The 27,398-nt window shown below is 52.4% G+C and overlaps 1 protein-coding gene and 1 non-coding gene across 9 annotated transcripts in view; both read left to right on the forward strand.

The window, feature by feature from the left end:
* ARHGAP27 (Rho GTPase activating protein 27) overlaps positions 1-27,398 on the forward strand; it is a 36,213-nt gene that overhangs the window by 5,305 nt on the left and 3,510 nt on the right. For 2 of the 8 annotated variants that reach the window (XM_086357225.1, XM_086357227.1), the window contains exons 4-11: positions 19,971-20,375; positions 20,643-20,825; positions 21,010-21,090; positions 21,163-21,252; positions 21,604-21,671; positions 21,968-22,058; positions 22,551-22,655; positions 26,582-26,680. In XM_086357225.1, the coding sequence (XP_086213351.1) occupies positions 19,971-20,375; positions 20,643-20,825; positions 21,010-21,090; positions 21,163-21,252; positions 21,604-21,671; positions 21,968-22,058; positions 22,551-22,655; positions 26,582-26,680 (1,122 nt within the window). Of the gene's footprint in view, positions 1-15,434; positions 15,642-19,967; positions 20,376-20,642; positions 20,826-21,009; positions 21,091-21,162; positions 21,253-21,603; positions 21,672-21,967; positions 22,059-22,550; positions 22,656-26,581; positions 26,681-27,398 lie in introns of those variants that run through there. The other 6 variants (XM_086357224.1, XM_086357226.1, XM_086357229.1 and 3 more) reach the window with 5 other exon arrangements.
* LOC147351430 (U6 spliceosomal RNA) lies at positions 2,086-2,190 on the forward strand. Its single transcript, XR_015148526.1, has one exon. It is a non-coding gene; the product is annotated as a U6 spliceosomal RNA (small nuclear RNA).

The raw sequence follows: 27,398 nt of genomic DNA on the forward strand, positions 1-27,398 counted from the left end.
ATAGATGATCAGGGTAAGGGGTAGGGCTTGTACAGGGAGGAACTGAGGTGTCTGCCGGAGACCTGGGTTTACCACCGAGATGCTCTGCTCAGTCTCAGCTCTGGCTCTAATTCACTGTGTGACCTGAACAAATCACTTAGCATCTCTGGTCCTGTTTCCTCCCCGGTGTAATGGGAATAAGACCACGGTCCCCGTGGCCATGTTTTATTTGAGTGTCAGCTGTCGGCCTCCCTTGACACTCCATCCAGGACAAACTCCAGAGCAGGGGAGTTGGTTCCTTCCTGGGAAGGAAGTCCCACCCTGCTGTCTGTTCACAGCAGCACTTAGAGAAGGAGTTTCCTGAAATGTGAGCCTGCCTGTAATCTCCTTGGAGGAGAAAGTTCCCAGCTTTCCCCTCCATTCACTAAGTGAATTGATGGAACACCTGCCAAGCACCAGGTGAGCCTTTGGATTTAAAGGCGGCCAAGGCACAGCTCCAGCTCTGGGGGACTCATTGTCTGGGTTGGGAGACTGGCAAGAGGGGACAGATCTTCAGTGTGGGGCACAGGCCGTCTGTGATGGAGCTACACTCGAGGTGCTGAGGTGCGTGGGCAGAGGTGAGGTGCGAGAAGATGTGGCACCTTTGGGACCTTACAGGTGGGGCTCAGGGATGAGAGTGTGGGGTCGGGAGTGGATGGTGTCTTGCTGAGCAGGGACTCATGGGCTCTCGGCAGGAATTTGGGCTCTATTCTGCAGCCATTGGAAGGCTCTCAGCAGAGAGGAGAAGGGGATTGAGGGAAGACCCCTGCGGCTGGGCCTTGAGGAATGATGAGGACCTTTGCGGTCTCCCAGGCATGCAGTGGTGGCGGGAGATTTGGGAGGTAGGCTGGGTGGGACCTGGTGGCCAATGGGCTGAGAGGGGTGAGCAGGATATCAGGAGGAGCTCCAGTCTCCCAGTGTGCCCTCTGGCACTGGCAGTGGTGCTGTTTGCGGCCTGGATAACCGGGGAGGAGGTGGTGGAGGAAACAGGCGATGCTCACTCTGTCCTTGCCTGGCTCCAGTGCGGGACAGCTAGGACTGCTGCCCAGGAGGAGGCCCTCAGCGTGTGATAGTGGAGCGATAGGGGTGGACAAGAGCGCCTGAGACAGTCCTGGGGCCACCGCATTCGAGACAGCCCTGGGGCCACAGTGTTTGGGCAATAGAGGGAGGAGAGAAGAGCGAAAGAGGAAAGAACAGTCAGGGAACAAGAAGGGAAAGCAGCAGAGCACTGGCCCAAAAGCCAAGGAGCGTCCAGAAGAAAAGAGAAAGTGAGATAAAGGTCATTGGGCTTTATTGGAAGTGGCCACCAGAAGGTCAGCGGCTATCTTATCAGGAGTTGGTCTAGGGGTTGCTGAAGGCAGAGAGCAAAGGGTCAGAGGAATGAAGGTTGAGGACACAGGTGCAGAGTATAGACAATTCTCAGAAGCTAGGCAGAGAGGGGAGATGCTATGTGGCCAGGTGTGGGTGTAAATCTTGGGTGGAGGCTCCCCAGAATCTCCTGAGAGGGGCAGGAAGACAGGGAGGCAGAGGATGGCGAGGAGGTAGTTGAAGAGATTCCACCCCAGGAGAAAGGAGTGAGGAGCAGAGGCTGGGAGCCAGGGGGGAGGAGGGGGGGAGGAGGAGGGGGGGGAAGGGAGGGGAGGAGGAGGGGGAGGGGAGGAAGAGGAGGGGGAGGAGGAAGGGAGGAAGGAGAGAAGAGAGAGAGGGAGGGGAGGAGGGGGAGGAGGAGGGGGAGGAAGGGAGGGAGAGGCATGTGTGGGTGGAGGTGACGTGGGGTCATCAGAGCAGGTGGGGACAGTGTCCAGTGGGTGGACCATCGGACAAGGGGAGAGGGTGGTGAGGAGGGCAGGATGATCGGCAGAGGCAGGGACTGGCGCCCCTAGAAGCGAGAAGCCTCTACCACATGGGGCATTTCACCAGTCACCCAGCTAGGCTAGCATGTAGTGAACGCGTGCTGTGGGTTGGCCACTGGGACACACAGCCTGGGAAGACGCGACAGCCCCTGTCTCAAAGGGGCTAACAGTTCCATGAGCTCTCACTCATCCTGTGAGCTCTCACCCTCCCAATGCTCACTTTGGCAGCGCATAAATTCAAATTGGAACAATACAGAGGAGATTAGCATGGCCCCTGAGCAAAGATGACACGGAAGTTCGTGAAGTGTTCCATATTTTTAAAAAAACTCATATTCCCAGTGGCTCGGAAGGCAGGCCTGGGCACACCCCACATTTGCCCAGAGTACAGACAGACAGAGGTTCAAAGGGGTTTAGTGACTGACCAAAGGTCACACAGCCAGGAGGAGGCAGCTTCAAGACCAGATGCATTCCTCCAGGCCCCAAACCCCACTCTGAATCCTAGGCTGAGTCTCGGCCAGGCGGCTTTCAGGCTTGGCCGCCCCATTCCCCTCAGCAAGGACAGTACAAGCCCAAGGCAAACAGGTATTCACCTTTCAGAGTGCCCGGTATGTGCCCAGCCATGTCGTGGGCACTGGGGCAGGGAGGAGGCAGGAATTCTCTGTGCCTGATGGTGAGGTGGGAGAATGAGATGTCCCAGGAGAGGGTAGAGGGCCTTCCCTGGTGGCTCAGTGATAAGGGACCCGCCTGCCAATGCAGGAGACACTATCAATCCCTGGTCCAGGAAGATTCCCTGGAGAAGGAAATGGCAACCTGCTCCAGTGTTCTTGCCTGGGAAATCCCAGGGACAGAGGAGCCTGGCAGGCTACAGTCCATGGGGTCGGACACAATCGGTAACTAAACAGTAATAACAGGAGAGAAGTAGAAGCACCCCTTCCGAGGAGGGAGAGAGGGAGGAGGGGGAGGAAAGTGGAGGACCACCGGTCCTCCCGGCCCCCCCCCACGCACACATGCTGCCAGGAGGCAGTCTGGGAACCCAGGAAGGGGCCTCTGTGACTCCTCCCCAGAGACTGCGGGGCCCACCCCTGGGCCAGGGGCCGTTCTGCCCCGGGGATTTCAGGGTGTGGTCACCACCGCGCCCTAGAACAACTCAGAGGTGGGAAGGGCCAGGCCGGCCACCTGGACTGGGGCCCGCCCCTGCCGCCGGGCATTGGCCACTGGGAGGAAGGGGTCACAGCCCCAGCCTCCGCAGCGTCTTAGGCAAACGGCCCAGGAGGCTCCGCACCTAAGCAGCTTCCAGACGGCTAGGAGCCCCAGGGCTCTCCTTCCTCCTCCTTGGCCAGACCGGTGAGTGACCAGGAAATGTGCCCTGGAGTCGGGACCCTGGGGGAGGAGGGGCGCGCCACAGCGGTTTTCCCACACCCTCCTGCGTCCCCTCCTGATCATTCTGTGAGCCCACTCCAGAAGAGAACCCACCCAGTGACCCCTGCTGCCACGTGCCCTGCCCTCCTCTCCGGATCCCGGCCCCGCACTCCGTGGGACAGACTCCAAGGGCAGCCCCAGGGAGCTGTGACCGGGATGAGGGAACTGGCCTTGGGCAGACCCAGCTGGATCCCACTTTGGGACCAGCTGGCGGGAGGGGGGCTTCTGAAAAGGAAGGGGTGGTCAGAACAGAGGAGCAGAGGCCAAGTGGAGGGACTCATGCGTCCACTTGTCCGCCCTCCCTTCTAACAGCTCTCCCCACTGCCCAGTTAGGATAGCTGTCCTAGAGTGGCCCAGCTGGTTTCTTTATACCTGGCCTGAACTCACCCTCCCCGTGACTCACCTGCAGCCCCAAGCTAACCTGAGAGCCCCACTGCCCAGCCTATGACCTGGTTTGTGAAAGAGTAGGTCCTAGGGACCCCCCCTCCATGCTTACCAACATTGCTGGCCACTGAGAGCCCTCCCTGCCCACTGTTCCCAAGGCGGAGAGGCATAGCCTCCAGCCCTGCAGGCTGTTGTCGCTGGGGGGTCCCCCCACCCCCAGCCCGGGTCTCACCTGGCTCCCTTCAGCCCCCAGGCCTCCTGAGACAATCTCCTGGCAAGCCCACCTGCCTCCCCACTTCCTCCCTGAGCTCTGCAGCTTGCTTCACCCTATTTCTATTTGCTCTGTTCTTCCTGGAGCTGTTGATCCAATAGTGGGAGAGGATGGGCAGTTGGTACCGAATGCCAGCCCTGATGGCTGGTCACTGTCACGTCCTGGGCACAGGAAAGCCCATGATCATGACTGGGGGTACCTGATGATCAGAACACAGTCACTGTTCCACAGCAGAGTGTTGGAGCGATTTGGAGCTGGATCTAGGTGGGGCTTCCCTGATGGCTCAGATGGTAAAGAATCTGCCTGCAATGCAGGAGACCTGGGTTCCATCCCTGGGTTGGGAGGATCCCCTGGAGAAGGGAAAGGCTACCCACTCCAGTATTCTGGCCTGGAGAATGCCATAGTCCATGGGGTCACAAAGAGTCGGACACGACTGAGCGACTTTCACTTTCCCTTCACATTCTGCCTGGAGAATCCCATGGACAGAGGACCCTGGAGGGCTACAGTCCATGGGATTGCAGAGTCAGACATGACTGAAGCGAGTGAGTATGCACGTTCCCCCTATAAAGATAATTTGTGTGTGTGTGTTTAGTTGCTCAGTCATGTCCAACTCTTTCTGACCCATGGACCATAGCCCACCAGGCTCCTCTGTCTGTGCAGTTTCTCTAGGCAAGAATACTGGGGTGGGTTGCCATAACCCCCTCCAGGGGATCTTCCCCACCCAGGGATAGAACCCAGGTCTCCCACATTGTAGGCGGATTCTTTACCATCTGAGCCACCAGGAAAGCCCATAAAGAGTTTGCTGCTGCTGCTGCTAAGTCGCTTCCGTTGTGTCTGACTCTGTGCGACCCCATAGACGGCAGCCCACCAGGCTCCCCCATCCCTGGGATTCTCCAGGCAAGAATACTGAAGTGGGTTGCCATTTCCTTCTCCAAAGCATGAAAGTGAAAAGTGAAAGTGAAGTTGCTCAGCCGTGTCCGACTCTTAGCGACCCCATGGACTGCAGCCTACCAGGCCCCTCCGTCCATGGGATTTTCCAGGCAAGAGTACTGCAGTGGGGTGAAAGATAGTTTAACCCCATTACAAATATTTGGATAATGGGGGGGATTTCAATCTAATGATTCAGGGTTTTGGTTTCTCTCCATCCATTCTGCTTTCCTAGGCTTACATGTTGCGGAGTTTTATAGACATAGGGTTGTCCCAGCGTACGCTGACATTTATGATGCACTTTTTCGCTTCCACATCTCTTGATTCAGTAAAAAGCAGGTAATGCTACCAGGCACTGGAGACGATGAAAAATCAGAGGTGGTCCCTGCCTGAAGGTAGCTTCCATTCCAGAAGGAGCGACTGACACGTAAATAACAGTTACACTATTCTGTGGTGAATTCCAATGCAGGGTTCTATGGGGGACATGTCCAAGGAGCACCCCCTGCCTCCATCCCACATCTCTCAGGCGAGAGGGAAATCTACAATGCTGTCCAAGGAGGTGATCTCAGAGGTGAATTCTAATGGCATCTGCAATTCAGCCTCCTGAGAAACCTTCTGGACCTGGTGCTCTGTCCGTGGCAGATTTTATTTATTAATTTTGCTCGTCAATGGTAATTAGTCTTTTTAGGTTTTCCACTGGTTCGCTAGTTAATTTTGGCCATGTCATTTTTTATTTTATTTATTTTTGGCAGTTTTTTATTTTACCGGGGAAGTATTCCTTTTTTCTAGATTTGTAAAAGCTCCACTTTTGTCATGGATTTCCTTCTGGCCTAGGAAATAATTTTTTTTTTTTAAGTTTTCAAAGACAGAGAAAACCTGTACATTTTCTTTCTTTCTTTGGTTGCATCAGATCTTCATTGCGTCCTGTAGGATCTTGGCGGCACACAGACTCTCTAGTTGTGCCTTGCGGGCTTAGTTGCTCACTGCCTGTGGGATCTTCCTGGACCAGGGATCAAACCTGTGTCCCCTCCATTGACAGATGGATTCTTAACCATTGGGCCACCAGGGAAGTCCCTGTATGTTTTCTATACAAATGTTTTTGTATACTTAAGGGATGTAAGGTTCCATATGTACCAAATCAAGTTTATTGATTATTCAAATACATTTTCTTTATATGCTTCTTTTGTTCTGATTCTGATAGAGGTGTATTAAATCTCCATCTCAAATTCTCTCTATAAAGTGCTTCATGTACTTTTGAAAAAAAGATTTATTTATTCATTTATTTTTATTTTTGGTTGTACTGGGTCTTCATTGCTGTGCACAGGCTTTCTCTAGCAGTGATGAGTGGAGGCTACTCTTCATTGAGGTCCACCGGCTTCTCACAGTGGGGGCTTCTCTTGTTTGGGGCACATGGGCCATAGAGAGTGGGCTCAGTAGTTATGGGGCACATGAGAGTGGGCTCAGTAGTTATGGCGCGTGGGCTTGGTTGCTCCACGGCATGTGGGATCTTCCCAGACCAGGGATCAAACACATGTCCCCTGCATTGGCAGGTGGATTCTTAACCACTGGACCACCAGGGAAGCCCTTTTCTCGTACTTGTAATAGTTTTTTGCTTTTTCTATTTAATTATAATGCTATTGGGAGCATACAGATTTTGACTGTCCTGTCATCACAAATTGTGCCTTTGTATCAGTATGTCATATCCCTGTTTATCCTGCTTAGTGCCTGTTGCTCAGTAGCTCAGCTGTGTCTGACTCTTTGCAGCCCCATGGACGCAGCACACCAGTCTTGCCAGTCCATCACCATCTCCCAGAGCTTGCTCAAACTCATGCCCACTGAGTCGGTGATGCCATCCAAACATCTCATCCTCTGTCATCCCCTTCTCCTCCTGTCTTCAGTCTTTCCCAGCATCAGGCTCTTTTCTAATGAGTCAGATCTTCGCATCAGCTGGCCAAAGTATTTGAACTTCAGCTTCAGCATCAGTCCTTCCAATGAATATTCAGGATTTATTTCCTTTAGGATTGACTGATTTGATCTCCTTGCAGTCCAAGGGACTCTCAAGAGTCTTCTCTAATACCACAGTTCAAAAGAATCAATTCTTCAACACTCAGCCTTCTTTAAAATAATAATAATAATAATGGTTGAAAATAAAAGGACACAGAGAGATACCAGCAAGTGAAAAGGTTAAAATAAAATGAAATAAAAAGGAAGCATGACCATATTAATAACAGAAAGGTAGAATTTCAGGTTGTATATTTCAGATACTTGCTTGTATCTCTCTGTGTCCTTTTATTTTCAACCATTATCACTTTTTTATAAAAAAAAAAAAAAAGCATATTTCTTGTGTGTATCATATCACTAATTTTTAAACCCAAGCTGTGTCTTAATGGGATAATTCAGTGTGCTCACATTTCATTTAACAGTTGGTACACTGTCCTTGATTTTGTTACCAGTGGTTTGTGTTACATTTATTAGTTTACCTTGTGGTATTCTTTTCCCCTTCGATGAGGTTGCTATTGATTCCCTTTTTTCTCCTTCTGTTAATCTCTTGTCCTTCTGTACTTTCTTCGTCGTTAGTGGCTTCTGCTTTTCCTTCCGGTTCCTAATCCAGTGTGTTCTAGCGTGTGTGCGATGAGGATTCTTTTTCTCAGCGACCCATCTGGAACTCACCGAGCCCTGCCAGTCTGTAGACTTGGGTCCGCTTTCCAGCTTAGGGAAATCTGCTTGTTCACATGACTATGTTTCTTTTCCTTTTTCTGTTGCCTGTTGGCTCTCCTGGCTGGATCTCCCAGTTTCTTATCTTTTCCCTCTTTACTTCCATCTCTGTGTGCTTTTGCTCTGAGGTTTGAGATATTTTTTTTCTGCTTGATCTCCCAGGCCACACATTTGAATATCAAGAGGAACTATCTTCTCCTCCAATTAGTAGTACAACAATATATTTTAAAGTTCTAAAGCAGTCCCTTTCTTCTTCTTTTGTGCCTTACTTGAATCTTAGAGAGTTTTTTCTTCTTGTTGTTCACATTATAATTATATTTTCCGGCCGTCTATCTTGCGAATAACCTCAAGGTATGTGTTTTTTCTTTTAAACTAGGTTATATACTTATGTGTTTTTTTTTAATCAAAGCATTAAAAAGTATATAACAATAATTCTCATACATATCATTTTCCTTGCCCTGTTCTTTATCAGCTTAAAAGTTACCATTTTAATCAATTCTTTCTTTATTCTCCCAGAGTTGCTTTCTGCAAACACAGACTAGTATGAATATATTGATTATTTTCTGTCTGTCTTACACAAAGATAGCATGCAGGACATCTTGTTTTTTATTTATTTATTTTTTTGCCTTTTTGATTTAACCATGTGCCTTGGAGCTTGTACATAGAAAGTATCCTTCCTTATAGCTACATGCTTTCCTGTTGTAGGGATGTAGCATAAATCATTTAACCAGTCCACTGTTGATGGATACTTGGATTGTGTCCTATCCTTTGCTATTACAAACAACATTATAATAAATAATCTTGTAAACCTGTACAGAGAAATCGCAGTGAAATCCCAAAAGTACAATTGCTGGGGCAAAGGGTAAACAGTAGGTATTTTTTAGATGTTGACAAATTGCTGCACTCAGGGCTTGTATCAATTTGCTCTCCCACCAACACAAATGAACACACCTTTCTCCCCTCAGCCTTGCCAACTGAGTGTCATCAAAATTTTGTTTTCTGCCAATCTGATCCTAAAATACATTATCTTAAGGTAGCTTGAGTTTGCATTTCTCTTTCCAGTGAGAATGAGCATCTTTTTATGTATCTGAGGACTATTTGTTTCTATTTTTCTGTGAATGGTCTGTTCCTGTCCTTGGCCCATTTACATATTAAGTTATTGGTCTTTCTTTAAAATTGATGTCTAGGTGGTCCTTCTATAGGGAAAATAGCCCTTTGTCTATTACATGAGTTGTAATCTTGTCAAAGTTCATCTTTTGGCTTTGCTAATGAAACTTTCTCGCCACTCAAGTTTTCTTGAAATGCGTTTGTGTAGCCAAGTGTATAAACCACTTATCTTATGGCGTTTAGATTTAGAGCCTTTGTTACAAAGGCGCTTTTTTTTTTAAGTAGAGAATTTTGCTCATATTTTCCTCCCTGAGTATTGTTATGTCTTCACTTTTAACATCTGAATCTTTGATACTTTGGGGGTATGTCTGAGTGGACAGGGTAAGTCCACTTTAACTCATCTTTAATTATCTTTTTTTTTTTTCTGGATGGTCACCCAGTTGTCCCATCCCCCTTTACTACTGACAAGTTCTTCCCGCCATGATTTAGTGTGTCCTGAGTCCTCGTCATGCTGGGGTCTGATAGCAGTGGCCTGTTTGGTAGCTCTGGTTGCTCCACCTCTCTCCAGCCCCATCAGAGGAGTGATGTTGATTATATATCTTTGCTCATCAGGACTGGAGGTGAGATGCTAGAATGCCCCACTTCGTGGGGGTCCCTAGAGCAGTAGTGGTCTCTTGCCTCCTTAGCAAGACCAGCCTTAAGCACAGAGGCTACTTGGCCCACCTACTTGGCTCCCCATCAGCTCCTGGGGGCAAGGGGTCTGGACAAGGCTCACCCTCCCTTCACTCCAGGGTCCCATGGCAGGCACAGTTTGCCCCAGGATTTCCCAGGTCCCAGCCTGTCTCAGGGCCTCTCGCCTGTGCCAGCCAGGTCCTGCCCATTCATCTTCCCCAGCCCGCACTTGGTTTGGGCAGTAGAGGGTAGCAGTTAGGAGGGGAAGAGAAGCAGGGCATGTTTAAGCTGCCATATTTCCAGAATCCTTGGCCCCAGAACTGTATCTTAAAGGGAGAGAACTTCCTTTGTCTGTGATAGATTGGGAGTAGGGGGGAGCTGGAAGGGCTGGTCTGTTTTCAGATAAGAAATAATGAATACCTCGCGGAGTAGTAACACTGAGGATGCAGAAGAGTTAAAAAAGAAATTTGAAGGTTTTTTCCTTGCCTTTTATTATGAAATTTTTCAATCATATGAAAAAGTAAAAAAGAATACTGACATGAATGTAATTATACCTATTACCTAGATTCAACAATGACTATTTTGTCATTGTTGTTCTGTCTTTTTGTTCTATCTTTTTTGCCAAGAATAAAATTATAAAAGTTGTGAATTCCAGGCTTCATTATATTTCACCCTTGAAAACTTCCCTGGTATCAGGGCTTCCCTGATAGCTCAGTTGGGTAAATAATCTGCCTGCAATGCAGGAGCCCATGGTTTGATTCCTGGGTTGGGAAGATCCCCTGGAGAAGGGATAGGCTACCCACTCCAGTATTCTTGGGCTTCTCTTGTGGCTCAGCTGGTAAAGAATCCACCTGCAATGAGGGAGACCTGGGTTCTATCCCTGGGTTGGGAAGATCCCCTGGAGAAGGGAATGGCTCCCCAACTCCAGTATTCTGGCCTGGAGAATTCCATGGACTCGCAAAGAATCGGACACGACTGAGTGACTTTCACTTCACTTCACTTGAAAACTTCAGCATGCATCTCCTAAAAATGATCTTTTTCTCTGTAACCATGATACCATTACGTTAATGCCTTAATGTAGTCTAAGATTCAGGCCATAGTCAAATTTTCCCCATTATCCTAAGACAAGTCTCTCATAGCCCATTCAAACCAGGATCCAATCCTATGCATTCATTGCATTTGGTTGAACTCTCCCTAGACAACCCCTTCCTTTTCCTTCTGCTCTGACACGGACAAAGAGACAGACCAGTTGTCGTGTAGAATGTGTGTTTTATTTATTCTTAAAATATTTATTTATTTGGCTGCTCCAGTAGTAGTGGGTACATGGCATCTTCAATCTGCCTTGCCGCATTCGAGATCTTTTTTAGTTGTGACATGTGGAATATTTAGCTGAAGCACATGAAATCTTTAGTTGCAGCACGTGAACTCTTAGTTGTGGCATGTGGAATCTAGTTTCCTGACCAGGGATCGAACTCAGGCCCCCTGCATCGGGAATTCGAAGTTTCAGCCACTGGACCACCAGAGACATCCCAGAATGTCTGTTTTAGATTTGAATGTTGGCTTCTGTGGTGATGTTCCCATGTTCCTCTAACCCTGGTGTTACCTGGGGACTGGTGAGTCTGAAAGGTTTCCCTAAGTAGGGTCACCAGGACTCTGAGAGAGATGAGACAAGAGAAGCAGGTGATTCCTCCTCAGCACCAGAGGTGATGCTGAGATGGGGAGGAGGAGGAAGATGAACTCAGTTTGTGTATCTTTTCAGTGTATCAAGGACTTCCCCGGGCAGTTGGATTGCTTAACCTGGAGATACAGTTGAAAGCTGTTAACCCAATAAAGTGGGTTGAGCTTTCCCAGGACAGTCGGGTGAGAAGCAGAGATGAGATAGCAAGCACCCAGGAAACGGGCAGAGGAAGGAAGCAGACCAAGAGGCCATAGCCTGAGGCATCCAGGAGTGGGAGGATGATAAAGACTACATGCGAGAGGAGCCAGGCCAGACCAGGACCAAACTTGCCCTTGAGGAGGTTGTAGGAGACCTGAGCGAGGGGTTGGAGGTCTGAGAGAGCAGATGGTGAGATGCTAGGTGAACAGACTCCTTTGAGAAGTTGGCTCTGAACAGGAGGAGGGGAGGGCTGGTTCCAGTGTTGTAGCCACGCATTCCGGGAAACAAACTCACTCAGAAGGACAATGCAGATAGTGGAGGGGAAATAAACTCACTCAGAAGGACAATGCAGATAGTGGAGTGCAGTTTATCACACTGGCAGGCCCAAGGCAGAGTCTTCTCTTAGCCAAGGATCCCGACCAGTTTTTGTGAAAACCTTATATACCCTAAGCATATGTGCCCAAACCCACCTCCTCAAATTCCCTGAACCTAATCTGAACAAAGGAAAAAGAAAGATACAATCAAAGTTAACCTGTGATTTATATGTCTTAAACCTAGGTAGTTAATAGTGGACAATTATCAATAGGCTGTGGTCATACCCCAATAAGCTTAATAGAATGTATGATTCTATTCGGTTACACAAATAATTAGGATATTCTTTTAGGCGATGGAGAGCCCTGAGGTTCTTCCTTTTGGGGGGCCTGGTTTTCCAGTTGGTATGTTGTTTCCATAGATACTGGGCATACCATAGAGACTGTGGCTCAAAGTCCACAGTCTGGCCCAAGATGGAGTCCTGCTTTCAAGATAGAGCCTATTCTGTTTCCTCCTTCACCAGGGGCACACTTTTTTATTTCCCAAGGTAGAGAGACCTTGAGTTTGTTGAAATGCCAAAGGGACAAAGGCAGTCAGGTGGATGGGACTGGAGATTTGAGATGAGGCAACTCCTGAGCAGATGAGAGTCACTTGGGTTCCCAGGGCTCAGGTTGGGGAGGTCGGCTTGGACAGGCGGACCCTGAGCCCCCATCGGGGAGGGAGAAGGACAGGCGAGCACAGGGGCAGGTTGGCTGGAGGGGGCGGCAGAAGATGACCACCCTGTCACATTGTCCCGCCTCCTGAGGTTGGCTCAGGAGGGTCCTTGACAGACCGTTTCTTTTTAACTCATCAGTTGTTCAGGCTGCACTGGGTCTTCACTGCTGAGCGCAGGCTTGCTTCAGTTGCGGTGACTGAGGTCCACTCTCTAATCCCCGTGCTCGGGCTTCTCTTTGTGGTGGCTTCTCTCACAGGCTACAGTAGCTGTGGCACGTGGGCTTAGTTGCCCCGTGGCACATGGAATCTTCCCAGACCAGGGATCAAGCCCATGTCCTCTGCACTGGCAGGTGGATTCTTAGCCGCCGGACCACCAGGGAAGTCCGACAGACCCCTTCTGATTCCTCCCGGCCCAGCAGCAGGAGACCTCCTGGGTGTCTGCCAGCCTTACTCAGAGCCCAGGGGGTGGTGAGTGGTGAAGGGGCTCCACCCCAGGCCTCACCCGGGAGGAGCAGGCCAACCAGACAGCTTCCCGAGGTCACCAAGAGGCTAGGGGCAGAGTCTAAAACCAAGGGCACTCACTCAAAACCCGAAGTCAAGAAAAGCAGAAATGTAACCCAGCTCTCTTCCCCAAGACTGCAAGTGGGTGTGGGAACTAGGGCATCAGCTTGGCTCCTTCACACCAACCAACCCTATGAGAGAGGTGAGAATGACAACCTATTGAATAAAGAGACTGAGGCCCAGAGATCCCAGGGGTCTCCCAGAGAGAAACTGAGGCAGAGTCTACACAAGACTGGAGTCCATTCTGGACTCCAGCTCTATTCTTTTTTCCTTTTAATTGAATGGAGCTTCTGCCCCAATTCCAGGAGAAGAACCTCACCCCAGGTCATTTACGATTGGAATCTCATCACACTAGATGCCTCTGGGGGGGGCGGGGCCAGGCATGGCTACGGTTTGAGAACCCCTGCTGGCTGAGCCCCAGCCTCCCCACAGCACGTTGGTGACAGCGTGGCTCTGGGTTAGGGGTGGGTACGGAGTGAGACCTGGACTCTGTCCTGGAGAAGGTGTGCTCAGAGGAGGGGCAGACGCCAGACCTCGGGCGGTTTGGTACATGGCTAAGTCCCTGGGGGCAAAGATCACCATTCATTTCCGTCCCACCCCGCCCACCCCAGCTGGATGGCAGAAAGCAGGCTCTCAGGCCCAGAGTCAGCCAAGGAGGACCTGTCCCCCCTCCTCCATCCAGCCCTTCTCGCCAGTCCCTGGGCTAAGTCACTGGTCTGCAGGCATTTCCCTTGCTTCTGGCTCCAGAGAGCAGAAGGGATTTTCTGGTGGCACCTGCTCCTGACACTTCAGTGAGGGTTTTGGGAAGTTGGGTGAGGTGCTGCTGGCTTCTTCTGTTCCTCCCCCAGCGTGTGCCTCTGGAGGCATGAGGGTGTGGTGAGCGAGGAGGACCCTGCGGGGGAGCTGCCGTGGTCCCCACCTCCTCTCACTGGGGGAGGGGCAGCCTCCTCGGTAACCCAGACTGGCCGGATCTGTGTGGGGTTGGCTCCATCCCTGAAGGGTGGGGCCAGAGCCCAGGGGGAGAGCTCAGGTGTGGGAGCCAGGCCTCTTACAGAGGAGGGGCAGCGGGCGGGGTGCTGGCTGCCTTTCCTGTGGTCCCAGTCCCCTCCGGCCACTGTCACTCCTGGCCTCTGCCTCGGGGAGACCCTGTCGCTCCTGGTTTCTGCTGCAAGCAGACGCTGCTCCCCAGTTGCACCTGCAGGGCAGTGCCGAGGGCCTGGGTTCCCACCCCAGTCCTCCTCTGTCCCTTCCCCACCCCAGCTCCTCCCTAGTAGCTCAGCTGCCTTGGAATTTACAGTGGCTCTTCCCATCTGTCTTCCGGCTTGACTGCACCTCTCTAGGTGGCTGTGTGTGTGTGTGTGTGTGTGTGTCCCCTGGCCCTCCAGGTGGAGACAAAGTGACGTGTCATATGTGTTATAAGTGTGAGAACTCCAGGTCTCTCGGGGGGGATTAGTGTGTCTCTGGGCCACTGGCTTCTAGGTTGGGGCACAGGGGATGGTAGAGAGATGGTACTGGAACTCTGAGGGCAGAGTAGGGCACAGGCCCCAGACTTGCTCTGGATGGGGTCTCCCTAAGTGTCCCACACCCTGAATCCATGCCAGGCCTGGCTCTACTTGGGTGTCCCCATGCTGAGCCCACAGTGGGTGCAGGGGAGGACAGCCCGGGGGATGTGGGCCAGGGAGGAAGGAGAGTCAGGGCTCTGGGCTAGAGGATGACTGGTACGTGAGATGAGGGCCCTGGGATCCTACTGGAAGGGTAAAGGTCAGAGCTTCCTGTTTAGCCACTGCCGGAGTGCCTTCGGGCTGGCGGGTGGTGGGCACTTGGGGCTGAGGAGGGAACACCTCTGAGGGGGTTAATGAAGAAAGATGGACCCAAGGGCTTGGAGGACAGACCACAGTTTCTCACCCAGGACAGGTGCTCTGTGAGCACCCACCTGCTGAGGGGTGAAGAGACAAGAGGCTAGAAGGAAGCTCTCATGGTAGGATGGGAGAGCTAGTCCATGCCCCCTTTCTCTGGTCTATGGAGAGTGGGGAAGGGGCCTGGGCATACTTGTGCACGTGTGTGGGCACACCGGTGGGGGTGGACACATGCGTCTGGTGACTAAAGTTGCAGGAGGCAGACCCAGGCCATCAGGCGAGTAGATGGCGATGTGGTCAGAACCCCTCTGGTCTTCCACGTGGCTGGAGGGATCTGGACCCAGCTCCCTCTGAGACCATATCTGCCCAAACCCCTTCCTCTTTGAGATTATCTCCCCCGCCCCCCCGCCCCTCCACATACAAGCTTCCTCTTTTCCATCACATCCTCCCTGGGCGTTAGGGGAGTCGATGGCCATTCATTGTCCAGTCTCCTGCAGCTCAGGCTCCAGCTGCCCCCTCTAGCAGCCCCCATCTGTGCAGCCCACCCTTCCCCCACCAGCGGGCCTAATGCCATCCTCCATGAAGCCTGCCCCATGCCTGTGTCTGGGCCTGGGATTCAAAACTCACTGGTAATCAGAGCGCTGAGTGGGGTGGTCTGTGGTTTCCCTGGACATAAAAATACCCCTGACCGGAGGCACCCCCACCCTGTCTCAGGCAGCCTCTGTCTCAGGCAGCACTTCCGCAGCCCTGACAGGAAATGGGCTGGAGGCTCAGCCTCCCGCCATCTCAAGGCAACTTCTTGTTTCCCTGTTGCCCTGTGCCAGTCCTGGGGTTGTGCCCCTTAACTCCACCCACAAAGCCTTCCCAGGGCTGCATCCCAGCAGCTCAGAGGGGACAGGATGGTGGACATCACCGCCAAACTGACCAAGAGGCAGAGTCGGGACCTGCGGGGACAGGTAGGGGACCCTGGCACTGGGGGTGAGCTCAGCCTCTGATGGGGATGGCAGAGGGGCCTGTGTGGTCCAGGGGCTGCCTGTCGAGCTCAGGGAGCAGAGTCAGGAGCTGGGAGCCTCACGGAGGTTGGGACTCCTCCCTTCTCTCCTCTTTCCTTCTCCGAGGCCCCACTTGTCTCCCCAGGGGTGGCATAGGGATGCTGAGAGGCAGTGATCCGCTTGGGGATGGTGAACGGGGTCGGGGGCGTGGAGAAAGGGGCAAGCCTGTCACCTGCTTGTGGGCAAAGGGAGGAGACTGGTGATGAGAGCAGCTGGAGGGCTGGGGGAACTGGGTAGCTGCATGCGGTGATAGCCGGGCCCTCTTGGCTCTGTTCTTGGTTCTGAGGTGGGAGACCACTTCTTCTTTTCCATTCAGCGTCCCCTGTGTCTCTCACCTGCCTGGGGTGTGGGCCCCCAGAGCCCCTGGTGCCCCAGGCAGGCCCTGTGGACGGGCTGTGTCTGTATCTGGCCTGGGCCTCCAGGAGTTGGGGGTGGGGAGGCAGCCCTGCTCCAGTCTGGCCGAGCTCCCCCCTGGAAGGCCTGAGGGCCTGGAGAGCTTGGTTCTGCCTGGCTTCCAAGAGCCAGTCTGCACCTGGTTGAGACTGTGCCAGGAGAGGAAGCCACCTCTGTTTTATTAGTAGCACTGTGGGCGCTGTACAGAGAGTTCTAGAGTTTGAAGGGGCCTCAGGGCTACTTCAGTCCAGCTCTTTCTGCAGGGCTGCGGCAACCCTAGCAGGGGTTGAACTCCACTCACCTACCTCACAAGAAGGCCCCTCACAACCTGCCCAGGCAGCCTGTGTCTCTGGGGCAGCGCCAATCCTTAGACTGCACTTCCCTCTAAGGGGCATTACCTGGCCCCCGTGTGGCCTCTGATTGTAGTCTGGAGCCCCACGGTGTAATTCTGTGTCTTCTCTTCCTGCTGACAGCCCTGTCACATGGGTGGGGGGGGGCAGGGGCTAAGTGTCTACCTCCCAAATCTCCTCTGTACCAGCTGGGGATGTTCCTTGTACAAGATTCCCATCAGCCCAACCAGCCTGGAACTCCCCATGGACTCAGCCAAGGCCAGCAGCCTGGCCATGTGGAAATCCCCACGTCCAAAAGCCTGTCTCCTTCATTGGTTCCCTTCCAGCTCCTGTCCCAGGGACAAGCAAGGTCACTGCCTCAGTGGGTCCAGCTGGGGTGGGGAGGAGGTATGTCTGATTATCCACCTGCCTCCACCTACTGCCTCCATCCTGCCCTCCCAAGGATTTTCCTGGTTTCTGTGCCTGAATGCTCATTTTCAGGAAGTTCTTGCTCAGAGCTAAACCCAGTCTCTCCTGTAGTGTCAGGTGTGTTTGGGTTTCTTTTTTTTTTTTTTTTTAAATATTTATTTAGCTGTGTCAGGTCTTAGTTGCAGCATGCAGGATCTTTCGTTGCAGCTCACAGACTCTCTAGTTTCGGCACGTAAGTTCTAGGTATGCTTGGTTTTTGTTTGTTGCTAAGTTTGGCATGGAATTGACTTGCATTTCCTGGTGGCTTAGACTGTAAAGAATCTGCCTGTAATGCAGGAGACCTAGGTTCAATCCTTGGGTCGGGAAATATCCCCTGGAGAAGGGAATGGCAACCCATTCCAGTATGCTTGCCTGGGGAATCGCACAGTCAGAGGAGCCCGGTGGGCTACAGTCCATGGGATCACAAAGAGCGACTATCACTTTCACTCAAGCAGTGAGTGTTTCTGGTGGATTGGCTGTGTGCCTCGGGGCATTGGACTGTCTGCTGGGTGGTCAGCTGTGGTCAGTTACATCATCCTGGGTCTAGATCTCAAGAATCTCTTGCCTTTGAGGGGACAGAGAAGGTAGACAGATGGGTGGACGATGAACGGACCACCAAGGCAGAATGCCATTGGGCCCAACGGAATGACTAACCAGAGTGCCAGCTGGTTAGACTTCTCACCGGAGGGAACACGCTTCCCCCAGGTGAGACTTGGGAGCTGAGCACCAGCAGAGGATCAGGACTTGGACAGACAGGGAATTGAAATGCGGGGGTGGGGGTGGGGTGGGGGCGGGGGGCAGGTTCCAGAGTGTGGGAACATCTGGAGCAAAGGCACAGGTCAGGGGTGGCGGGGGGAACACTGGTTAAGAAGATGCCTTTTGTGTCTGGGGGAGGGTCAGCAGGCTGGTGTGGTTGGAATACAGGATGCCACAGGAGAGCTGTTGTGGACAGAGAAAAAAGAAGTGGTTTGGAAGGTCCCATTTCAGCCAGACAGGAGTTCGTGGGGCGAGGGAGCAGAGTGGACTGGGAGGAATGCTCAAGTCTTCTTGCCACCTCCAGGCCTGGGGCCCGTCACACCATCTAAACTGGTAACACCCCCTTCTATTTTTGCTTTCTTGTCAGCAGCAGTCATCACCGAGGTGCAGTGCATTTCCTTACCACTCTGCTGGGTTCCTTCCCCACCCCACACACCATTCACACGCGTGTGCACTAGTGTAGCAGCCCCACCAGGGCAGATTTGTGTCTGATTGTCCACGGCTGCATTCCCAGTGCCCAGACCTGTGCCTGGCACAGAGCAGGCAGATCTTTGCTGGCCAAATGGATGCTTTTGCAGGCCCAGTGAGGTTGCATTGAGCAGGATGCACTTCCCCTCTTGAGTAGTTTATAGCTGAATGAAGGTGTTACAGAAATGGAGGAACTTCTATGATTTGTTGTTTTAAAGAGATTTATTGTCCAAAAAAAAAAAAATTGTTGCTGCAAAAAAGAAAAAATGAAACAAAACCAAACCCAGTTCCTATAATTACACAACCCAGAGATAACCTCTGTTAACATTTTGGAGAGTTACTTTAAAAATACAAAATGGAAATTGTGCTAAGTTTACTATTAAAAAAAATTTTTTTTTTTAAATTTGTCTGCATCGGGTCTTAGTTGCAGCAAGGACACAGCATCTCCATTATGGCATGTGGGTGCACAGGCTTCTCTCTAGTTGGGGCTCATGGGCTTTAAAGCCCTTGAGCACAGTAGTTGTGGCACATGGGCTTAGTTGCCCGTTGGCATGCGGGATCTTAGTTCCCTGAACAGGGTTCAAATCTTTGTTCCCTGCGTGAGAAGGTGGATTCTTAATCACTAGACCACCAGGGAAGTCCCTGAGTTTACCATTTTGAAATATGCTTTTCCCTTATAACATTAGGCATTCTTAGAACACAGTATTAATCTCATGCTATTCTGCTGTCTGGAGTTTGATAGTGTCATTATTTTTCTTTCTAATGGGTACTAGGCTGGGTGTGGTGGTCACACAGGAGAAATCTCAGGAAAGATCTTAAACCTGACACCTGAGCTGAGTCCTAAAGGAGGAATAGGAGTCAGCCAGGTGAGAAAGGGGGTAGGGAGAGGTTCAGGGTGTGAATGAGCTGAGGTCTGTAGCAGACACAGCAGAGAGGGTGGGGGCCTGTAGCAACTGGGTGCTGCTGGAGCTTAAAGTTCAAGGTAAGGGCCAGGAGTGGCAGGAAATATAGGGGGGAAGACAGTCCGGTGATGGACGGCCTCTGGTGCCCTGGTAAGGGCCTAGACTTTGCCCAGCAGGCAGCAGGGCGCCCTGAAGCCGTCAAGCATGACCAGGTTTATACTCTGTGTAACTGGACCCTGCAGAGGGTAAGGGTTGCCGGGCGAGGTGGGCGCGGGGGGGCGTGCCTAGCCAAAGTGGGCGGATCTGGCTCTTGACCCCGCCTGTCTCTCCCACTTCACTTTGCTTTGGTGGGGTGGGGAGAGACGCATACCCTTTTTTTTTGGCCCTTCCTTCTCTTTCTCTCGTCTGGAATGGATTCTGAGGTCTGCAATTCCTGTACTGGGGAAGTGTCAGCTCCAAATCCAAAACCAGAGGCAGTGTGGGTTCCAGTTCCGGAGCTTTTTTGGAGAAGGAGGAGGGAGGGCTGGGTGTTCTTGGTGGGGGTTGTAGAAGGCAGCAGGGCCCCGCCCTCAAGTATCCTGAGGCCATTTCTCTGTTCCTGCAGTCTTTGACTCACACCTGTGAGTGTGCAGCTGGGAGAATTTAGCTGTTAGTATTTTACTATTGTTAATAATTAATGTAGCTGCCCCACGCTTCTGGGGCACTTCATATTTTACAAAGCACTTTCCAGAACAAGTCCTCATTCTCTCTTCACTACGATTTCCGGAGCGAGGGCAAGGCACACATTTTGCATTTGGGGGAACCGAGGCCGAGAGGTGCTGAGACTTGCTGAAAGTTGCCGAGTGGCGAGTGTGCGAGTGGGGACAATGTGACCGCTGAGCAGCCCCGAAGGTCACGTCTCCTTCCTCCTCGAGCAGGTGGACGAGCCCCCGGAGCCCGTGTACGTGAACGTAGAGAGGCAGCCTCCGGCCACATTGCCCCGCGCTTCCGCGGCCCCTCGCGGTGCGGGAGACTCGGTGTGGGAGACACACACGGACGCGGGCACCGGACGCCCCTACTACTACAACCCGGACACGGGCGTGACCACCTGGGAGTCGCCCTTCGAGGCTACTGAGGGCGCCGCCAGCCCGGCCACGTCCCCGGCCTCGGTGGGCAGCCACGAGAGCCTCGAGACCGAGTGGGGCCAGTACTGGGATGAGGAGAGCCACAGGGTGTTCTTCTACAACTCGCTGACGGGAGAGACGGCTTGGGAGGACGAGTTAGAGGACCAGCTGGAGGACGAGCAGGAGATGCAGCCGGGCCTGGGCCCCAGCAACCAGAGGGTGAGGGGCGGGGCCTCGCTCGAAGTGGGCGGGACCTTGTCAGGATGGGCGGGGCTGACTTTCAGGGCCTCTGACCCCGCCTCCTGCCCCCGCACAGCCCTGGGGACTGAGAGGGAGGGGCCTTGGTGGGTGGGGCTATCACTGAGCGCCTTTGACCCCGTCCCTCTCAGCTCGGGAGAACTAGGGTGGGGGGCGTCGCCTGGGCCGAAAGGGCGGGGCGCCAGAAATTCTGGCTCTGAGAATTTCTGGCTCTTCTGCTCCCTGCAGCCCCCCACCCCTGAGACGGACTACCCTGATTTGCTGACCAGTTACCCAGAGGAAGACTATTCCCCCGTGGGCTCCTTCAGTGAGCCTGGCCCCGCCTCTCCCTTTGTCACACCCCCAGGCTGGTCTTGCCATGTGAGCCCAGATGGGCAGACGGTATACACCAACAACATCACCGAAGAACAGGTAGGGGCAGCGGGCAGATGGGTGCAGACTGTCGTGGGGTCGCTTCCCTTACCACTCTATACCGAAGTTCCCGCACGGGTTCCATGCCAGCCCAAGACTCCTTGGGGCGGTGTTGGGCTCTGGAGGGAAACTTTTGTTCCCCTATCCTGTGAACTAAGCGGCCTGACCATCCCTTTCCCCACAGTGGGTGAGGCTGGAGAACCAACATGGGAAGACTTACTTCTACAATCCAGATGACGCCTCCGTTCAGTGGGCCCTGCCCCAGGTAACCAACTGGGGAAAGGAGAGTGCCTGGGAGAGAGGAGGGGGCTCAATATGACAGTGTCTTTCTTTCCAGGTCCCAGTCCCTGTCCCTGCCCCTCGAAACAGCCACAAATCCAACCAGAACAGTGAGACCCCAGCCCAGGCCACCCCCCCAGAGGAGAAGGTAAGGGAGGGGGCATGTAGGACCTGGCAGGACCCCACAGAAAAATTGGGGTGTTTCTGGAGGTTCTGCGATTAGGTCTGGAGGCACATCACCATAGGCCCAAGCACTACCCTGGGCTAAAGGAACCTGGGTTCTGGGTTATCCCAGACTCAGAGCTGGACAGGCTGGGGGCTGGTAGGATGTCTCTCCTGCTGCTGCGGCTTCTGTGGAAGCAGGCACCCCCCACCACTGGCCAGGTGCCAGCAAAGAGGGTTCAGTGGAGACTCAGACCCGACCTGTGAGGAGCTGCTGGCTGAGAGGGAGAGTGGCTCTCCCCTTAACTACCTCCTCCTTCGCCCTCTTTTTCTTAAGATCAAGACTCTGGACAAGGCAGGCGTGCTCCATCGCACCAAGATAGTGGACAAAGGAAAGCGGCTCCGGTGAGAGCTCAGCTGCCTCCAGACCCCGCGGTGGGCCTTAATGATGATGTTCACTGAGCACCTCCTATATGCCAAACTCTTATTAACCCTTTATGAGGTCCTGCGAGGACCCTGAGGCACAGAGAGATGACTTGCCCAAGGCCCCTTGACTGCCAGGTGTTAGCCCTGGGAGTCCACCTCTCATGACTGGGTGCCCCAAGCTGTGTTCTTAAACTCTGTGCCCTGATCCTGAGGGTGGAAGGGGGGCGCCTCAACCCAGGACCAACCCAAGCCCTGCCACCACTGCCCCTACCCAGGAAGAAGCATTGGAGTGCCTCCTGGACAGTGCTGGAGGGTGGAATCCTGACTTTCTTCAAAGATTCGAAAAACTCAGCTGCCGGTGGCTTGGTAAGGCCCGGACCTCCAGGGCAGGGGCCACCCCATCTGCTCTGACTCCCGAGGGGCTCTGCTTAATCAAGTTTGCCGAAGGCTAGGTCTGAGACCATGGAATGTGAGGGTCCAGGGAGCTGGGCCTTGGCAGGGGCAATGAGAGCAGATCACCCCAGGACAAGCATGTCCAGTCACGTCGGGTGTGGGAACCAGTCCTTGAGGATGGACAGCTCCAGCCTGGTGGGCAGGGAGACTGGAAACCAGATACACCTGCTCGCAGAGATGGGACTACACTCCTTTTTCCTTTCCTCTCCTAGGTGGGCAGATAGCAAACAACCAGCCAGCCCCCAGGCTCCATGGTTCTAGGAACTCTTGGGTCTCTTGCCTCCAGAGCCATGACCCTCATTGTGCCTAGAGCCAAGGGAGCCTGGTGGATTGGAGCCAGGATGCTGTGACAGGCCGGAGCTGAGCTGCAGGCGTCCTGAAACCCAACCCTTTTTCCCTTCGCAGAGGCAGCCTTCCAAGCTCTCCACCCCTGAATTCACAGTGGACCTGAAGGGGGCCTCTCTCACCTGGGCCCCCAAAGACAAATCCAGCAAGAAGAATGTGCTGGAGGTGAGTGGTGGGGGTGAGGAGGAGGAGAGGGAGTCTACTGATGGCTTAGGGTCCTCACTAAGCAGGTCCCCCCTGAGCAGGGGGACCCTGGCAGAGCTAAGGCTGGAATTCTCGGGCCTCAAAACCAAAGCTGTCCCCACCTTGGGAATCTGTCCACAGTGTTTTCTGGCATCAGGATTCTGCAGCTCCTTCTCCAGGAGCAGAGCTCCCTGGAGCCCTTTGTCCCCGAGTAGAGGTCCCTGGGGAATAACACTGTCATGTCTGGAAGGGCACTCCTCATCCCACTGCTTTGGCCTGAGACAGACAGGAGATGCTGGGTCCCCCCTACTCAAACTGATAGGCTGAGACACCTCCTCTGGCTGGTTAGAGCCCAGCTTCCAATCGGAAGTGAATAAACCAGGGCAGGGCAGTGGACACATTTCTCAGGCTCCCCCTCAGGAAGAGAGGCCAGATGGGGCCCAGGCAATTGCCTCTCAGGCCACACCCTTCACTGTCCATGTGTTGTCTTGTTTTTAAACTACTCTTATCCTCACCTGGGCTTCTCCAGGTGGCACAGTGGTAAAGAATCTGCCTGCCAATGCAGGAGACGTAAGAAATGTGGATTCGATCCCTGGATTGGGAAGATCCCCTAGAACAGGAAGTGGCAACCCACTCCAGTATTCTTGCCTGGAAAATTCCAGGGACAGAGGAGCCTGGTGGGCTACAGTCCATGGGGAGGCAAAGAGTCAGACATGACTGAGAAATTAAATAGGCAAGCACTCTCACCTCACTCTCCAAGTGTTTTGAGGCAGCTCACAATGAAAATGCATATAGGTGAGGTGGTAAAAGCTACTGAAAAGCCAGGAGCAGGAAAAACAAGTTAGAGGAAGAGGGCAGTGTGGAGTGGGATTAGGAAACAGGGGATGTACAGATACTAAGGTTACTGTTGCTGAAATAAGTCAGCTCCTGGTTTCCTGGCAGCCAAAGTGAAACATGGCTCTCATTATTGGGTCAGGGGAGTGAGGGGAAAACCATTCTAGATTTTGAGGGAAATCAAAGCATTTTCCTAACCCTTGGCTCTAGAAGAAATTTTTAGTGTGCAGCTCTTCTAGTTTAGTAAGGGACTCTTCGGGTTGCTTCAGGTAACATTTGCTGAAAGCCAAAAAATGCATGACCTTCCATTTCAGCTCAGAAAAAGCAATTCTGCAAGGAGCTTGAGTGTGTTGTTTAATGATGGTTCACCCACCTTCACTCAGTTTTAGAACCAGAGTATCCACAGAGCAGGGGCTTCCCTGATGGCTCAGTGGCAAAGAATCTGCCTGCCAATGCGGGAGGCGTGGGTTCGATCCCTGAGTCAGGAAGATCCCCTGGAGGAGGGCATGGCTACCCACTCCAGTATTCTTGCCTGGAGAATTCCATGGACAGAGGATCCTGGCAGACTACAGTCCATGGGGTATGACATGACTTAGGAACTAAACAACAACAATCCACAGAGCAGAGCTGGAAACCAGTTGTATCTCCTGAGCTCTGATCAGTAGGTCTGGAGGCTTCCCCAGGCTCCACCGAGTAGAGCTCTATGATCGACTAGCTTTGTCTGTTGTGAACATCAGATTGAGGAGGGACATCATATTTGAACTGGAGGGAAAGTCTTCAAACAGTACTCTCTGAATGTCACCTCTCTGACTGGGTTTTTGATGAAAGTTTCAGAGTAGACATTTCTGAGTTGTCTTTTCTGGCAAAGACCAGAAGGCAGATGGTGCTGTTGGAAGCGCCTCAAGCTGACAGGAAGGCTGACAGTCTGGAATGGAAATCCTGGAGTCCCCCGCTTCCCACTGGCTGGCAGTCATCTTCCCTCCACTGGGGTGGAAAAAAAGTGAAAGTGAAAGTCATTCAGTTGTGTCTGACTCTTTGTGACCCCATGGGTATACAGTCCATGGAATTCTCTAGGCCAGAATACTGGAGTGGGTAGCCTTTCCCTTCTCCAGGGGATCTTCCCAACCCAGGGATCGAACCCAGGTCTCCCTTATTGCAGGTGGATTCTCTACCAGCTGAGCCACAAGGGAAGCCCAAGAATACTGGAGTGGGTAGCCTAACCCTTCTCCAGGGGAATCTTCCCAATCCAGGAATTGAACCAGGGTCTCCTGCATTGCAGGCAGATTCTTTACCAACTGAGCTATCAGGGAAGCCTGCCACCAGTAGGCAACTTCAGATTTTTCTCAAGCATGCATGCATGCTAAGTCACTTCAGTCGTGCCCAACTCTTTTCAATCCTATGGACTGTAGCCTATCAGGCTTCTCTGTCCATGGGATTCTTCAGGCAAGAATACTGGGCTGGGTTCCCGTGTCTTCCTCCACGGGATCTTCCCGACCCAGATATAGAACTCTTTCATCTCATTTGCATTAACAGGCAGATTCTTTACCACTAGTGCCTCCTGGGAAGCCCTTTTTTAGGAGACCGCCCTAAATACTGTATCATCGAGGATGGCCAGTCTTCCTAGTTGTCCTGGTGGCCCCTGACAATAGCTGGCTTGAGTTCTGCCTGCCTGTGCAGTCAGCAGAATGCGTCTTGTACAATATATAGATACATAACTAGACAGATTTGCCTTCCATGTGAAACTCGAATTTGAACTGATTACCGCTTTTGAGACAGCTGCCGAAAAGAATGGCAATTGTTTTAGAAGCATTGTTAGGCCATTTGTTCTCTGAAATAACAGATAGGGCCCCTCTCAGTTTAGATTAGAATGAGGTTGCACTCTCTGCCCACTGAAGGTTCTCTGGTCTTTGCAGGGAGGAGGATGGAGTAGAACATGCAGGTTTGTTTTGTTTTGCCTTTGAAAGCATTTTAAATTCCATTAAAGTCTGCTGCTGCTGCTGCTGCTAAGTCGCTTCAGTCGTGTCCAACTCTGTGCGACCCAATAGACGGCAGCCCACCAGGCTCCCCTGTCCCTGGGATTCTCCAGGCAAGAACATTGGAGTGGATTGCCATTGCCTGCTCCCCATTCAAGTCTAAGTTAAATAATTAGACAGCCAAAGCACTGCGCTAAGTCTGGAAGCTATAACCTGTCTGAGACAGTTTTATCTATTTATTTATTTATTCAGCTGTGTCGAGTCTTAGTTACAGCACACAGGTTCTTCGTTGTGTCATATCAGATCTTTCATTGAGGAGCATGGACTCTCTACTTGGGGTGCATGGGCTTAGTTGCTCTGCTGCATGGGGGATCTTAGTACCCAGACCAGGGATCCAACTAGTGTCTGCTGCATTGCAAGGCAGATTCTTAGCTGGACCACCAGGGAAGACCCTCAGACAGTTTTTGCTGACTCTGACTCTCTCACAGGACCCAAAGGCAGGGCTTGTATGAGCTGCAGCCACCAACCATTCCCATCCACCTTGAAGGCTTGGTTCTCAGAGCCAGAGGCCGAGGAGAGATCCATCCAAGTTAGCCTTGTTTTTTGTAGACTTCGTTATAGAAACAGCAGTCAACTGATAAAGAACCCAGGCTGTTAATATCTGCTTGCAACTCAGTAGTGTAGAATAGTGGCTTTGGGGCCTCCCACATGGAGTTCCTTTCATTGATTTTTTGCTGGCTGGTGCTCTGGGTAGGCCTCCCATGGGGAGGCAGGATGGGGTAAGGGAAGGCACACCAGATGGCTAAGCCATGCAGTTCTGCTGCACGCAGATCCTCGCTCCATCAGTCACTAGCTGTGTGTCCTCAAGGAAGTTGCTTAAACTCACTGAGCCTCAGTTTGCCCATCTGTAACACAGAGATGCTGTTACCTACTTCTTTAAAGAGGTGGAATACCTTGGCTTGGGGAGAGGCCCTGGCTCTATTAGTCTTTGAGTTCCTGGAGACAGCAATAGATCACCTCTACCCCTGTATCCCCCTTGGGGCTTGGCCCTGGGGCAGACCCAGGGAACCAGAGATGACTGAGTGACTTGTGTCCCACCAGCTTCGGAGCCGAGATGGCTCAGAATACCTGATCCAGCATGACTCGGAGGCCATCATCAGCACCTGGCACAGTGCCATCACCCAGGGCATCCAGGAGATGGTATGCAGAGCTGGGGGCTGCCAGGGCTGGTGGGGAGGGGTTTGCCAGCCATTATGCAGGGCAGCTGTGCCCACTGTGGGTGAGGCCCTCCACTTGGGTACTGGGAGCTCCATGACACTGGTAGGTAAGTAGTCCTCTCTGCAGATGCAGATGGGCTGCTGAAGAAACAGCTTTTCTTAAGTAAGTGAATCCAGCCCCTGGGGTTGGCCCTACGGGACACCTGTCCAGGTGAACATATCCTAGAGTAGTGACCCATTCCACACTGAGACAGGAGAAAAGTAAATACTCTGGTAAACAACCTCAGGCTGGAAAGAAAGGCTGAAACCAGAAGATATCATTTAAAAGGACTGAATTGATGGGTCTACCATTTTTTTAAGTTCAATATATCAATTGCATAAGTAGAGATGGGGCAGGCCCACTCCGACAGTTCTTCACCTGGAAACAGCCTGGGGCTTTTTGATCCTTAATTCCCTATTAAGGAAATAGGCAACACTGGATGCCCTGCTTGGCTGTATTAATAATGGTAGGAATCCAGATCCAGAAAGGTGATACTGGTGAGGTGGTTGGCAGTGCTCTGGTCCCAGCTCACACTGCAAAATTGAACTGGGAGCCATGTATTGCGAAATGCTGACCTAGTGGAGTGTGTACAGAAGAGCTAAGGAAAATGGTGGTGAAAGGGGACCAGGAACCAGGAGGTGGGTAGGGGCAGTCAGGATGA

Source organism: Bos grunniens, chromosome 19 (assembly GCF_055505025.1).
Source record: "Bos grunniens cultivar Pamir isolate PY7600 chromosome 19, Bosgru_T2T1.0, whole genome shotgun sequence".
NCBI lineage: Eukaryota > Metazoa > Chordata > Mammalia > Artiodactyla > Bovidae > Bos > Bos grunniens.